This window comes from Mustelus asterias, chromosome 10, assembly GCF_964213995.1.
Source record: "Mustelus asterias chromosome 10, sMusAst1.hap1.1, whole genome shotgun sequence".
Classification (NCBI taxonomy): Eukaryota; Metazoa; Chordata; class Chondrichthyes; order Carcharhiniformes; family Triakidae; genus Mustelus; species Mustelus asterias.
The window spans coordinates 84,724,481-84,741,413 of NC_135810.1; the positions used below are offsets into that span (position 1 = coordinate 84,724,481).

The 16,933-nt window shown below is 41.0% G+C and overlaps 1 protein-coding gene across 1 annotated transcript in view; it reads left to right on the plus strand.

The window, feature by feature from the left end:
- Positions 1-16,933, plus strand: part of rnf17 (ring finger protein 17) — a 73,523-nt gene extending 56,590 nt beyond the window's left edge. The window contains exons 21-25 of the mRNA XM_078221447.1: positions 1,319-1,601; positions 13,868-14,003; positions 14,744-14,933; positions 15,603-15,700; positions 16,738-16,933. Of these exons, the coding sequence (XP_078077573.1) occupies positions 1,319-1,601; positions 13,868-14,003; positions 14,744-14,933; positions 15,603-15,698 (705 nt within the window). The 3' untranslated portion in view covers positions 15,699-15,700; positions 16,738-16,933. The remainder of the gene's footprint in view (positions 1-1,318; positions 1,602-13,867; positions 14,004-14,743; positions 14,934-15,602; positions 15,701-16,737) is intronic.

The window sequence follows — 16,933 nt, forward strand, 5'->3', positions numbered from 1 at the left end:
CCTTGACAATTTCCTACAAAGAAATTATTAACACCTGAGTTGTCCATACATTTTCTCCTTGCCCTATTTTGTGAGGATAGCATGGGCTTGAATAATTCTATCCTGCAACTCTCCACACCCTTGTACCCCTTGACGTGCACCCCCCCCCCCCCCCCCCAAGAAGTCTGCTCATGATGATCCTACATGTCCAAGAGGTCTACAAAATTGAGAGGTGTAAATAGGGTGGATAGTCAGAGGCTTTTTCCAAGGGGTGGAAGTGGCAATTACAAGGGGCACAGGTTCAAGGTGAGAGGGTGATGTGCAGGGGAAGTTTTTCAGTGGTGGGTGCCTGGAATGTGCTGCAAGAGGATGTGGTGGAAGCAGGCACATTAGAAACATTTAAGAGGCATCTTGATGGATATATAAATAGGGAGGAAATAGAGGGATATGGATCAAGGGCAGAGGGTTTTTTTTATTTAGGGCACCATGATCGGCACAGGCTTGGAGGGCCGAAGGGCCTGTTCCTATGTTGTACTTTCCTTTGTTCTTTATGCCACCTCCTAGATAAGTGTTTAATTTGCTTCCAAAACTTGAATGTGTCTGCTTCTTGGTAACCAAAAATATAGACACCATATTCCAGATGCTCCCTGACCAGAGCACTATGCAGTTTGATTACTACTTCCTCTGACCTGTACTCTACTGTTATGACTATCTAATGGGCAGCACAGTGGTTAGCACTGTTGCCTCACAGCGCCAGGGATCCGGATTTGATTCTCCTGGGTGACTGTGTGAATTTTGCACATTCTCCGTGTTTGAATAGGTTTCCACCTGGTGTTCTGATTTTTTTCCTACAGTCCAAAGATGTGTAAATTAGGTGGATTATCCATGGTAAATGCGTGGGATAGTGTGTGGGAATGGGCCTGGGTAAGATGCTCTTTCGGAGAGTTAGTGCAGACTTGATGGGCCAAATGGCCGCCTGCTGCACTGTGTATCTCTATATAAAGAAGAAATTTAGACAGATGGCCAAAAATTTGGTCAAAGAGCATCTTATAAGAGGAGAGAGGCGGAAAGGCGAGGGTGGGGAACTCTAGAGATTAGATAAAAGCATGACCACCAATTGTAGAATAATTGAAGTCAGTGGACATAGATTCTAATGTTGGAGTAATTGAATAAGTGGAAATAGATACAAGATTGAATGTATGAGATTTTGGACATAGAGAAGGAGAAATCCTTTTAGCTGTGAAGTCGACTAGCATCATTGATTGGAGCAGAGACCAAGACAACGTTAAGAATAGGTTAGTTTGGTGATTGAAGGAATAAAGGGGGTATGGGAAAAGAGGGGGTATGGGAAAAGAGGAGGCACATGGTATTAAAACTGCTGCTCATGTGGAACATGCATCACATTTTGTTCAGACTGAATGGCCTGTTACTTTGTAATTCTATACAATTTTTAAATTTTCTTAAGGTGTACATTTCAATTGGTCCAAGGAGAGAGATTGAATCTGACAGTGACACAGATGATAGTGGCATAAGCTATGAACCTGAAGATGATCTTGAACGAGCTTTGAGAGAACTTAATCAGAATGCAGAGACACTTGCTTTACTCTCAGATTTCAAATCAGGTATAGTAAGAGACTTAATGTGTAGGTTTGTCTGTGTTCTCAGAACAAACAGCATTTTAACCATAGCAAAATTATGTAATGTAAATTGAAAGCATTGCAATGATGTGTTGTAAAATGGTTTTAATCGTAACTCTAATAAACTTGGCCTTGCTTGTGCCAACTTTTCTGTATGTAACAATTGTTAAATGGGTGAAAACTAACCAAAATGTGCAGTACTTAATGTTTGTGACAGGTATATCCACTGGGCATCCAATTCATTAATCAAGGTTACAAGTAAATGTGAGTTATGTATCTTATCGTATTAGGAATATAGGAAGCAAGCTATTTGGCCCATCGAGCCTGCTCTGCCATTCAAACAAAGCTGATCATCTACCTCTTGTGCCATTTTTCCCCACTATCCCATATTCCTTGATGTCAGTAGTTATCCAAAAATCTACTGATTTCTGTCTTGAACATACTCGGTGACTGAGTTTCCACAGTCCTCGGGTAGAGAATTTCAAAAATTCACCGCCCTCTGAGTGAATAAATTTCCTCCTCGTCTCAGCCTAAAATGGCCTGCCCCTTATTTGGAGACTGTGTGCCCTGGTTCTGGATTCATCAGCCTGGGGAAATGTTCTATCCACATCTATTCTGTCATGTCCTGTAAGAATTTTGTAAGTTTCAATGCAATCACTTTCGGAAGTCTCGAGAATAAGGGTCCAGTTTCTTCCATCTCTTAGAAACATAGAAAAACTACAGCACAAACAGGCCCTTCGGCCCACAAGTTGTGCCGAACACATCCCTACCTTCTAGACCTACCTATAACCCTCCATCCTATTAAGCTCCATGTACTCATCCAGGAGTCTCTTAAAAGACGCTATTGAGTTCGCCTCCACCACCACTGACGGCAGCTGATTCCACTCGCCCACCACCCTCTGTGTGAAAAACTTACCCCTAACATCTCCCCTGTACCTACCCCCCAGCACCTTAAACCTGTGTTCTCTTGTAGCAGACATTTCCACCCTGGGAAAAAGCCTCCGAGAGTCCACCCGATCTATGCCTCTCAACATCTTATACACCTCTATTAGGTCTCCTCTCATCCTTCGTCATCTCTTCTCATAGATGATCTTGCCATCCCAGGGATTAGTCTGGTGGTGGTGCTCCATTTATGCTATGCATCAGTGGCAAGTATACCCTTCCTTTAAACTAGGAATCCAAAACTGTACTTGGTGTAGTCTCACCAAGGCACTATACAATTGCAGCAAGACCTCTTTACTCGAATCCCCTTGTGATGAAGGCTAACATAATTGTCTTAATTGCTTGCTGCACTTGCATGCTAGCTTTTAATGACTCCTGAACAAAGACACCGAGGTTCCTTTGAACATCAACACTTCCCAACCCCTCCATTTAAGAAATATCCTGCCTTTCTCTTTTTCTTACCCAAGTGGATAACTTCACATTTATTCACATGATATTCCATCTGCCACATTTCTGCCCATTCAGTTGGCCTTTCCCAATCCCCTTGAAACCTCATTGCATCCTCCCCACAACTTGCATTCTCATCTAGTTTTCTATCAGCAAATTTGGAAATATTACGTTTGGTCCCCACGTTCAAATCATTTTATAGAGGTATAGAAAATAGGAGCAGGAATAGGCCATTCAAGCCTGCTCTGCCATTCATTATTATCATGGCTAATCCTCAATGGCATATTCTCATGCTCTATCCATACCCTTTGATGCCTTTAGAATCTGTTTCCTTCTCAAATATATTCAGTGACGTGGCCTCCACAGCCTTCTGTGGTAGAGGGGTTCATCACCCTCTTGAGTGAAGGAAGTTTCTCCTCTTCCTCGCTTCTAAATGGCCTACTTTGTATCCTGAAAATGTAACCCCTTGTTCTGGACCCTTGGCCAGAGGAACCAATATCCCTGCATCCAGTCTGTCCAGCTGTGTCAGAATTTTATACGTTTCAATTAAATCCCTTCCCATTCTTCTAAATTCCACTGAATACCGGCCCAGTCAACCAAATCTCTCTCCCCTCAATCTTGCCATTCTATGAATCAGTCTGGTGAACCTTTGCTGCACACCCTCCGGGTGTGGTCTCACCAAGGCCCTGTAAGACATCCTTCTTTCTATTCTCCAGTCTTCTTGCAATGAAGGCTGACTTACCATTTGTCTTCCTAACTTCCTGCTGTACCTGCATGTTTTGCTTTCAGTGATTGGTGTACAAAGACACCAGATCCCTTCGTATGCCAACATTTCCTAATCTGTCAATATTTAAATAATACTCTGCCATTCTGTTTCACTATCTGAACTGGATAACTTTGCATTTATACACATTATACTGTATTTGCCCACTGACTCAACTTGTCTGAATCACCTTGAAGCTGCTTAACGTGCTCCTCACCATAGAAATCATAGAAACCCTACAGTACAGAAAGAGGCCATTCGGCCCATCGAGTCTGCACCGACCACAATCCCACCCAGGCCCTATCCCCATATCCCTACATATTTTACCCGCTAATCCCTCTAATCTACGCATCCCAGGACACTAAGGGGCAATTTTAGCATGGCCAATCAACCTAACCCGCACATCTTTGGACTGTGGGAGGAAACCGGAGCACCCGGAGGAAACCCACGCAGACACGAGGAGAATGTGCAAACTCCACACAGACAGTGACCCGAGCCGGGATTCGAACCCAGGTCCCTGGAGCTGTGAAGCAGCAGTGCTAACCACTGTGCTACCGTGCCGCCCCTCAACTCCTCCAAGTTTTGTATTGTCAGCAGACATGGAAATATTACATTTAGTTCCCTCATCCAAATCATTGGTGTATTTTATGAATAACCTGGGAACTACAGGCCAGTGAGCCTCACATCTGTGGTGGGTAAATTGTTGGGAGGTATTTTGAGAGACAGGATCTACAGGCATTTAGAGAGACAAGTACTGATTAGGAACAGTCAGCATAGCTTTGTGAGTGGAAAATCATGTCTCACAAATTTGATTGAGTTTTTTGAAGGGGTAACCAAGAAGGTAGATGAGGGCAGTGCAGTTGATGTTGTCTACATGGACTTTAGCAAGGCCTTTGACAAGGTACTGCATGGTAGGTTGTTGCATAAGGTTAAATCTCACGGGATCCAGAGTGCGGTGTCTAAATGGATACAAAATTGGCTTCCTGACAGAAGCCAGAGGGTGGTTGTAGAGAATTGTTTTTCAAACTGGAGGCCTGTGACCAGCAGTGTGCCTCAGGGCTGGGTCCACTGCTATTTGTCATTTATATTTATGATTTGGATGAGAATATAGGAGGCATGGTTAGTAAGTTTGCAGATGACACGAAGATTGGTGGCATAGTGGACAGTGAAGAAAGTTATCTCCAATATCAACGAGATCTTGATCAATTGGGCCAGTGGGCTGACTAATGGCAGATGGAGTTTAATTTAGACAAATGCAAGGTGATGCATTTTGGTAGATTGAACCAGGGCAGGACTTACTCAGTTAATCATAGAATCATAGAAACCCTACAGCACAGAAAGAGGCCATTCGGCCCATGGAGTCTGCACCGATCACAATCCCACCCAGGCCCTACCCCCATATTCCTACATATTTTACCCACTAATCCCTCTAACCTACACATCTCAGGACACTAAGGGGCAATTTAAGCATGGCCAATCAACCTAACCCGCACATCTTTGGAATGGTAGGGCGTTGGGGAGAGTTACAGAACAAAGAGATCTAGGGGTACATGTTCATAGCTCCTTGAAAGTAGAGTCACAGGTGAACAGAGTGGTGAAGAAGGCATTCGGCATGTTTGGTTTCATCGGTCAGAACATTGAATACAGGAGTTGGGACATCTTGAAGTTGTACATGACATTGGTAAGGCCACACTTGGAATACTGTGTGCAATTCTGGTCACCCTATTATAGAAAGGATATTATTAAACTAGAAAGAGTGCAGAAAAGATTTACTAGGATGCTACCGGGACTTGATGGATTGAGTTATAAGGAGAGGCTGGATAGACTGGGACTTTTTTCTCCAGAGGGTAGGAGGCTGAGGGGTGATCTTAGAGGTCTATAAAATAATGAGAAGCTCAGATCAGCTAGATAGTCAATATCTTTTCCCGAAGGTAGGGGAGTCTAAAACTAGAGGGCATAGGTTTAAGGTGAGAGGAGAGAGATACAATAGGGTCCAGAGGGGCAATTCTTTCACACACAGGGTGGTGAGTGTCTGGAACAAGCTGCCAGAGGTGGTAGTAGAAGAGGGTACAATTGTCTTTTAAAAAGCATTTAAATAGTTACATGGGTACGATGGGTATAAAGGGATATGGGCCAAATGCGAGCAATTGGGATTAGCTTAGGGGTTTTTAAAAAAGGGCTGCATGAACAAGTTGGTCCGAAAGGCCTGTTTCCATGCTGTAAACCTCTGACTCTAACTGGACCCCAAGCTTTAAAAGTCTTAAAGTGCATCAAGGTAGATAAATCCCCGAGACCTAATGAAATGTATCCCAGGACATTGAGAGAGGATAGGGAGGAAATTGCGGGTCCCTTAGCAGAGATATTTGAATCATTGATAGCCACAAGTGAGGTGCCTGAAGATTGGAGGGTAGCAAATATGCCGTTGTTTAAGAAGGCTGCCAGGAAAAGCCTGGGAACCACAGGCCAGTGAGCCTAACGTCTGTACTGGGTAATGTTAGAAGGTATTCTGAGAGATCTACAGGCGTTTAGAGAGGCAAGGACTGATTAGGGATAGTCAACATGGCTTTGAATGGAAACTATTGTGTCTTGAATTTGATTTAAGTCTTTTGAAGGGGTAACCAAGAATGTAGGTAAGGGCAGTGTAGTTGATGTTGTCTACATGGACTTTAGCAAGGCCTTTGACAAGGTACTGCTTGATAGGTTGTTACATAAGGTTAAATCTCACGGGATCCAGGGTGAGGTAGCCAATTGGATACAAAATTGGCTTGATGACAGAAGCCAGAGGGTGGTTGTAGAGGGTTGTTTTTTTTTCAAACTAGAGGCCTGTGACCAGCGGTGTGCCTCGGGGATCAGTGCTGGGTCCACTGTTGTTTGTTACTTACATTAATGATTTGGATGAGAATTTATGGGGCATGATTAGTGAGTTTTCAGATGACACCAAGATTGATGGTATAGTGGACAGTGAAGGAGGTTATCTAGGATTGCAATGGGATTTTGATCAATTGGGCCAGTGGGCCGATGAATGGCAGCTAGAGTTTAATTTGGAGAAATGTGAGGTGATGCGTTTTGGTCGATTGAATCGGGGCAAGACATACTCAGTTAATGGTAGGATGTTGGGGAGAATTATAGAACAAAGAGATCTAGAGGTACAAGTTCATACCTCCTTGAAAGTGGAGTCACAGGTGGACAGGGTGGTGAAGGCATTCGGCATGCTTGATTTCATTGGTTAGAACGTTGAATATAGGAGTTGGGACATCTTGCTGAAGTTGTACAAGACATTAGAAAGGCCACACTTGGAATACTGTGTATAGTTCTGGTCACCCTATTATAGAAAGGATATTATTAAACTAGAAAAAGTGCAGAAAAGATTTATTAGGATGCTGCCGGGACTTGATGGTTTGAGTAATAAGGAGAAGCTGGGTAGACTGGGACTTTATCTGGAATGTAGGGGGCTAAGGGTGATCTTGTAGAGGTCAATGAAATAATGAGGGGCATAGATAGGTAGATAGTTAACATCTTTTCCAAAAGGTAGGGGAATCTAAAACTATAGGGCATAGGTTTCAGGTGAGAGATACAAAAGATTCCAGAGGGGCAATTTTTTCCAGAGGGTGGAGTATCTGGAACGAGCTGAGGCAGGTACAATTTTTTGTCTTTCAAAAAGCGTTTAGACAGTTACGTGGGTACAGAGGGATATGGGCCAAATGCAGGCAATTAGGGCTAGCTTAGTGGTTTTAAAAACTAGGTGGCATGGACAAGTTGGGCCAAGGGATCTGTTTCCATGTGTAAACCTCGGATTCTGAGCACTGATCCCTACAGGACCCTGCTAGTCACCACCTGACGCTTCAGAAAAAGAACATTTATTCCTACTCTGCACTTCATGTCTGCTAACCATTCTCAATTCATGCCGGTATGTTAACCCCAAGCACATGTGATTTAATTTAATTAACCTCTTATTTGGTCCTTTATTAAAAGCACTGAAAATTCAAATACAGCCCATACACTGGTTCACCTATATCTGTTCTACTAATTAGTCCTCAAATACTCCTTGGGTTTGACATGATTTCCTGCCCATAAATCCACGTCACCTTTGTATAATCCTGTTATTTTCTCGGTGTCCTGTTATCACATCTGTTATGAAGCGGAGGTTGGTCCTCACCTTGAGAGCTAACACCTAACCACTCAGAGGAGTGCCTTGCATCATCTGTTAAGTGTGTGTGAAGTGGTACAATCTACTCTTCAGCAACTTTTTGTGGTTAAATCAAAGATAATTCTGACACATGCTCTCTTTTAAAAAAAAATCAACAAATAACACTTTGTTCTCTGGTTAACTAAGCTATTAACAAACCGAATAAAACACTATTCTAATGGAATGCTGTTTAGATAAATACAATTCCCACTTATTAACGAAAGAATAGAATTTTAGTCACTCTTTAAATTACAACCAGGTTTGCTGTCTTCCAGAATCTTCTGGTTTTCTAATTCTTCTTTCTCAAATCTCTGTTGTCTTTTGGTACCTTTGCTATTCAGATGAGGTTTTGAGCTAAAAGCTATGAGCTGTGGCAGAGGGCATTGGTTGTCTCTCTCCTTTTTGTCCCACTGCCTGTTCTTTTATACCTGTGATGACATATCCACATCCCCTACAATATGATTATTATTAGGTTACCAAAACATCAATTTCAAATCTAATAGGTTGCTGGTAGCTAAGTGCCTGATTCAAATTTGATTGGCTAAATTCCGAACATCCAAATGCCTGAAGCCTGTTACCAAGGCAACCCTGTTTGCTACAATGTTTCAGTCTGTGTATTGGCACCATATGCACCTGCATTTTTTAATTTTATAAGCATAGAAAAACACCATCTTTTTCAAGGGACCATGCAATACTTCACCTCTTAGCATTTTTACAATTTTTAAAATTTTACAAACACCAAATTCTAACATTCTACTCAACTTTGCAACATCTCCCCCCCTTTTAAAAAAAACCATCATCATGAAAAGATGGCTTCACTTTTTTTCTTTTAAACCTGCGATAAAGCATCTGCAATAAACATTTTCTCGACCCGCAACATGTACCATCTGTAAATAAAATGCTTGTAACATAAGACTCAAACAAAATAATCTGGTGTTCTTGTCCTTAAATCTTTCCAGAAATGCCAAAGGATTGTGATCAGCATGCCGAATCGTCTCCGATGCATTGTTTGTAACGTTAACATTAAAATGTTGTAAGGCCATCACTAAGCTCAATAACTCCTTTTCAATAGTGGAATATTTTGTCTGGTGGATATTGAGTTTTTTTGAAAAATAACCAACTGGCCTTTCAATTCCACAATCATCCTGTGTAACAACACCTACATCTCTGCTGTCATAAGAACATAAGAAATAGGAGCAGGAGTAGGCCATCTAGCCCCTCGAGCCTGCCCCGCCATTCAATAAGATCATGGCTGATCTGACGTGGATCAGTACCACTTACCCGCCTGATCCCCATAACCCTTAATTCCCTTACCGATCAGGAATCCATCCATCCGCTCTTTAAACATATTCAGCGAGGTAGCCTCCACCACCTCAGTGGGCAGAGAATTCCAGAGATTCACCACCCTCTGGGAGAAGAAGTTCCTCCTCAACTCTGTCTTAAACCGACCCCCCTTTATTTTGAGGCTGTGTCCTCTAGTTTTAACTTCCTTACTAAGTGGAAAGAATCTCTCCGCCTCCACCCTATCCAGCCCCCGCATTATCTTATAAGTCTCCATAAGATCCCCCCTCATCCTTCTAAACTCCAACGAGTACAAACCCAATCTCCTCAGCCTCTCCTCATAATCCAAACCCCTCATCTCCGGTATCAACCTGGTGAACCTTCTCTGCACTCCCTCCAATGCCAATATATCCTTCCTCATATAAGGGGACCAATACTGCACACAGTATTCCAGCTGCGGCCTCACCAATGCCCTGTACAGGTGCATCAAGACATCCCTGCTTTTATATTCTATCCCCTTCGCAATATAGGCCAACATCCCATTTGCCTTCTTGATCACCTGTTGTACCTGCAGACTGGGCTTTTGCGTCTCATGCACAAGGACCCCCAGGTCCCTTTGCACGGTAGCATGTTTTAATTTGTTTCCATTGAGATAGTAATCCCATTTGTTATTATTTCCTCCAAAGTGTATAACCTCGCATTTCTCAACGTTATACTCCATTTGCCATATCCTCGCCCACTCACTCAGCCTGTCCAAATCTCTCTGCAGATCTTCTCCGTCCTCCACACGATTCACTTTTCCACTTATCTTTGTGTCGTCTGCAAACTTCGTTACCCTACACTCCGTCCCCTCCTCCAGATCATCTATATAAATGGTAAATAGTTGCGGCCCGAGTACCGATCCCTGCGGCACGCCACTAGTTACCTTCCTCCAACCGGAAAAACACCCATTTATTCCGACTCTTTGCTTCCTGTCGGATAGCCAGTCCCCAATCCACTTTAACACACTACCCCCAACTCCGTGTGCCCTAATCTTCTTCAGTAGCCTTTTATGGGGCACCTTATCAAACGCCTTTTGGAAATCCAAAAACACCGCATCCACCGGTTCTCCTCCATCAACCGCCCTAGTCACATCTTCATAAAAATCCAACATGTTCGTCAAGCACGACTTTCCCCTCATGAATCCATGCTGCGTCTGATTGATCGAACCATTTCTATCCAGATGCCCTGCTATCTCCTCTTTAATAATGGATTCCAGCATTTTCCCTACTACAGACGTTAAGCAGACCGGCCTATAGTTACCCGCCTTTTGTCTCCTTCCTTTTTTAAACAGCGGCGTAACATTAGCCGTTTTCCAATCAACCGGCACTACCCCAGAATGCAACGAGTTTTGATAAATAATCACTAACGCATCCACTATTACCTCTGACATTTCTTTCAATACCCTGGGATGCATTCCATCCGGACCCGGGGACTTATCCACCTTCAGTCCCATTAGTCTACCCAGCACTGCCTCTCTGGTAACATTAATTGTATTAAGTATTTCTCCTGCTGCCAACCCTCTATCGTTAATATTTGGCAAACTATTTGTGTCCTCCACCGTGAAGACCGACACAAAAAACTTATTTAAAGACTCAGCCATATCCTCATTTCCCACTATTAACTCCCCCCTCTCGTCCTCCAAGGGTCCAACATTCACTCTAGCCACTCTATTCCTTTTTATATATTGTAATCTGCGAAAACAACAGGATGATTGCTAATCTATAATCTGTCGCTGGTGATCTTGAAGGGTTTCAAATTTGGTGTGGTTAACACTGCTTTCAAATTCTCAAATGCCTCCTGGCACTATTCTGTCCACCGAAATTTCATGTTCTTTAACAAATCCATCAACGGTGCCACTACGCTACTGAAGTTTGGTACAAATTTCCTGTAGAATCTGCTCAATCCCAAAAATTGTAGCACTTCCTTCTTTGAGAATGGTCTTGGAAATTCCTCGATGGTTTTCTCGGTGTCATCCTTCCGTATCCAATGTTGTGTCCTAAGAATGTCATTTCTGTCTTCGCAAATTCTGTTTTTGCCAAGTTTATGACCAAGGTTTTGCCTTCCATAGCCTTGCCAAAGAGCTCTGCCAAATGATCTTTCCATGAATGATTTGAAGATCACTAAGTCATCTATGTAGACAGCACAATTAGTCAATCCTGCAACAGCTCTGTTCATAAGCCTTTGAAAAGCGGCTGGTGTGTTTTGCATCCCAAAGGGTGTTACCTTAAATTGATATAACCCATTTTTATAATATATTTTTATAATTTTATATTAGACTCTAGTATTTTCTCTACTACTATTATTTGGCTAACTGGTCTGTAATTCCCTGTTTACTCTTTTTAAATAGTGGGATTACATTGCTACTCAAGTCTGCCAAGATTGTTCCAATATCTATAAAATTTTGAAAGATGACAACCAATGCATCCTCTAATGCCATGGCTACCTCTCTTAGTCTGCGAACAGCTGTGACCCCAGTGCTAATCCTTGCAGTCCCCCACTAGCAACAGCCTGTCACCCTGAGAATGAGCCATTCATTCTTGTTTTATTTTCTGTGTGTTAACCAATTCTCAATCCATAGCAGCATATTATCCCCAATCCCACGTGCTCTAATTTTGGGACTTTTATGTGGAACTGCTTTCTGAAAATTTAAATTCACATCCACTAGTTCTCCTTTTTATCTATGCTATAAGTAACACCCTCAAAATAAAAACTCAACAGTTAAGGTTTGTCAAACATGATTTCTCTGTCATAAATCCATGTTGGCTCTGCCCAATCATACCATTATTTTCCAAGTGTCCAGTTACCACATCTTTGTAATAGATCCTAACATTTTCCTGACTACTGACGTCAAAGTAACAGGTCTGTAGTTCTCATTCTCCCTATCCCTCCATTAAACACTGGGGGTACATTTTGCTATTTTCCAGTCTGCAGAAACCTTTCCAGAATTCATTTAATTTTGAAAGATGACCACCAATATATCCACTAGCTCTATAGTCTCCTTCAACTCTCTGGGATGCAGCTCATCTGGCCCAGGAGATTTATCTATAATTAATGATTTTCTGTATTTCAATTCAAAGAAATTTACAGGTTGAACATCTAAACTCTTGCCTTGGGACCAAATCCATGGCTGATATTGGATTTTTTAGATTTTGGACATCAGTGTTCATCAAGTCCAACTGACTTGCAATGAGCATGAGCCTTGAAAACAAAGTGCTTCTTAAAACCAGTCCAAACAAATTTGCCTGGTCATCCATGCTCTCTTGTTAGCATAATAATGAACTGAAAATATCCAATCCCTTTGAAACATCATGGACACTAATCTTTTTGATATGATGCAATGGCAATAAACACCAGAACGTATATATGATTTGAGGTACAACAGCACTAACTGCTTAGTGGTTCAGGTATTGTTGAGGGTTGACTGAGTACAGGAACTAGATCGTACCACTATAAAGTGGCAAAGCCAATAACTAGTCCAGTGCACTGAGGATTAGCACCCAGCCAAATAAATTGTCCTGGTATTTGGATAAGTCCAAATTTCATTTAACTAAATGTCACTGGCTAACCAGTGGTTATCAGTGCTGCCTCTCAGCGCCAGGGACCCGGGTTCAATTCCCAGCTTGGGTCACACTCTCTGCAGAGTCTGCACGCTCTCCCCATGTCTGTGTGGGTTTCCTCCGGGTGCTGCGGTTTTTTCCCACAGTCTAAAAGATGTGCTGGTTAGGTGTATTGGCCATGCTAAATTCTCCCTCTGTACCCAAAAAGTGCCAGAGTGTGGAGACTAAGGGGTTTTTGCAGTAACTTCATTGCAGTGTTAATGAAAGCCTACTTGTGACACTAATAAATAAACTTTCAAATTTTAAATGGAATATTTTCAAAAATGTCTGGCTTTTGGACAGTCAGATTTTGGACATCCAACCTTTATTACATTATGGACTTTTTGGGATGCATATCTAACTAAGAAAAATTTGCGGTGTTTGCATTTTTTTAAGACTTTTATAAACGGAGCCAAGTCATCATTCTTGTCTTAAATTATAGATTAGCAATCATCCTGTTGTTTTCGCAGATTACAAGATAATACAGGTTTTAATTTTTAAAAACTTGATTTCTAGATCATAGTAATAAAATTACTACACAATTCCACAGACACCGTTTCCTCACAACCATTATTATGTGAAATTTAAGCAACTTGGCAGAAGAGGATGTAAAATAAACTGCTCCAAATGACTTATCAGCCTTCACTTCAAAAACACTTGGAAATTTGGTCATAAGACCTATTAGGGTAATAATTAGCTTGTCACAGAGACCTATTAACTCTTTCTCCAAATATGGTCAGAAAATCGCACTAGCCTTAGCAGTAGTTCAATGTTAGTGTTGACAGATCAGGAATAACTCTTCTGGACCTTGATATAGTTCAATACTTCTGCTCTGATATGTTACCAATTGTATAATAATTTATATCACAAGACTATTGTAAGAACTAGCCCTTTCAAAGCTAACATTTTTTTTTGCTAAGATCGAGGTAACTAAAATACTTTACAATTAAGGCAAGTCCATTTTTGTTCTGATTTGAAATTTGCTCCTTTGCAGAAATGCCCTGCCTTGCTGAATACAGTGATGGGCGATGGTACAGAGCAAAAATACTGTCACTAGATAATGTCCAACCATTAATGGTCCTTGTGCAGCATGTTGACTTTGGCTCTACTGCATCTCTACCAGATTATAGGTAACTGTGCCTAAAATATATTTAAGCTATCACGCTCACACAGGTTGTAATTTTTTGTTGTAAGCTATTTCATATGAACATTATGGACATACAGCAGCAATTTGATTAGTTTGAAGTGGGGGTAATTTTTTTCATATTTTAATTTTTACATTTCTGAACATATTCAAATTGGAAATTAGTTTCATTAAGATTTGTAATTTTTGTTCAGAAATTGTGCAACTTCTTTTGTTTGCTTTTTGTGTGAAATGGCCAAAAAAGCCCATTTAGCCGCACAGCATTCTGTACCAAAATGGTGCAGGGAAACATCGATTTTTAACCATGAAACCTTGGAATTGTCTACAATAAGAAGGACTTCTACTTCAATATTTGATTTGTTTGTAATCATAGGCAGAGAATAACAAAGTTGTGTTGGTTTCTTGGATGTAGTCACGATTGAAGAGGCTGTGCTGTTATTTTGAAGACAGCATGTGAAAATAACTCTATGCAAGAATGGTGCAAACAATAATGGGATTTTCTTGAAGCCAATTTCCTTGCTCTGTTGCCTGCCTTGTAAGCTATAAAGATGCTGGACCCCAGAGCCAAGGCAGCAGTAAGAATTATTACCAAAGTATTTCTTGATTTGAAAATTCTTGTTACCTCCTTTAATCCATGGTTGACTGCACAGCCTCTGCTATCCAATATTCTCCTCAACAATGTGCCCAAGCATTAATTGTAATATGTGCTCTAATTTTTTATGGCAGGCTTCGTCAGATTCCTGCACACTTGGTACAGTATCCAGTTCGAGCCATCAAAGTTAAGCTGGCAGGGTTTAAGCCCCCAGCTTTAATGAATGACATGGACCGACTTGTTTACAGTCCAGAATGGTCCATGGAAGCTCTATGGACAATGGTTGACATTGTACAAGGAAATCAACTTACAGCATTCTTGGTGGTAAGTAATCTGATTAAAACTGGTTAACAATTACCTCTGTGCTTAAGCAAGGTTCGAGTAAAAAATACCATAAGTATTACAGTTCTCAGTTGCTGTTTTCATTTGTTTGCATAACTTGAATATTCAAATTAAACCTGCTGGTAATTTTGTGAAAAGAGCAAGGTCTTTATTTTAAAAATGTATTTAAATGAACACCATTCTAATGTAGACAAAGTAGACTTTGAGTTGGGGAACTCCAAAATTGAACATTAAGGATCACTTCAAGTTGTGAAATAATGAAAAGAAAAGGTAGTTCTTAGCAGATTAGTAAAATATTTCCATTATTAAATATTAGATACTGGCTTTCCTCAGTGAATAGTTAGAGTTCGTTGTGAAGGGCACTGCAAGAAAGTGTTATCAGATATAAATTAGATGTGTACCTTTTTCTATCTGATTTACATCTGGCCAGTCTTTACAATTTTAGCAAAAATGACTGCAGTTTAATCCTGACAATTGTATATGTTCTTGCACTGCCTATGCAATTGGATACTGGTATTTCAACTTAGGCTCTGCTACATTTTCAAATATTGAATATGCAAAATTCAAGATTGGACCAGTGATCACAATTTGTGAATACGTTTTACATGTTACTGTTTATTAAAATTGATTTTTACAAACAATGTTCTTCAGAGCTTGTGTCCAGAAGTTTCTGTATTCTTGTATGAAGAAGGATCACTGATTCACCTTCCACTTGTAGAAAAGGGCCTTGCAGATTTGGATATGTAAAGGTAAGTTTTGAAATAAACTTGATTGTTTCCTCATAAAAGCAAATTAGGGAAAATGCTAGAAAATCTCTGCAGTTCTGACAGCTTCTATGGAGAGAGAACAGAGCTAACGCCTCGAGTCATAGAGCGATACAGCACAGAAACGAGCCCTTCGGCCCAACCGGGCTATGGTGCCCTGCCAGATAGTCCCAATTGTCCATCATTAGCCCATATCCCTCTAATCCTTTTTAAATGTTGCTATTGAACCTGCCTGAACCACTTTCTCTGGCAGCTTGTTACATATAAACACCACACTCTGCGTGAAGAAATTGCCCCTCAGGTCCCTTTAAATCTTTCCCCCTCACAAACCTATGCTCTCTAGTTTTCAATTCCCCTATCCTGGGAAAAAGACTCTGTTCATCCTGTCTATGCCCCCTCATGATTTTGTACACTTCAGTGTCACCCCTCGTTCTCCTATGTTCCAAAGATTAAAGCCCTAGCCAAGACAACTGCTCCCTATAAACTCAGGCCCACGAGTCCTGGCAACATCCTTGTAAATCATCTTTGCTGCTATGATTCTTTCATTTCCCACCTGCATGTTGGATAACTGAATGATATGGAACTTTTGAATAGATTATGAAATACCCAAGATCAAATTTAATTCCTATCAGTAATGTGCAGTTACTTTGGAAGTTGAGCCCTCTTGCATGGTAACTGAAGATGTGTATACATTTTATACTGCATGTATCAGTAAGCCTGGAAGAAAGTGGAGGATTGAATAAAAAATGATAGTTAATCTACATAGCTTTCTGTTCTGTATTCTTGGGCACCAGGTATGAGAGGCCTGGTGTTCCATTATACCAGTTTGAGGCAAAGGTCAACAAGTTCGTTCTTGTTCCATTTCCCACTTGAGACATTTAAGTATGATAGAGTATGGTACACTGTAGAGGTAAGACTTTAAGACAAATATTTCTAGCTAATAAAAACCTAATTCCATAGCTTAAACTGAGAATGTACAGAAGGAATATTTTATCTAATATTGTCTAATCTCTGCAAAACAGGATAACGACAAAATATTGGACAACCTTCAAGTTAGAGAAGATTCATCATTGCATTCTTTTTGGTAACTTCATTAACAGCAAGCTTTGGTTAAAGCTAATTAAAGTTCATGTCTAAGTTTTCATCCCTGAGTAATGTTTAACATGCCATCACTTTTCCAAGTGTTGACTGACAAGATGGCATTTCAATTGAGTGAAT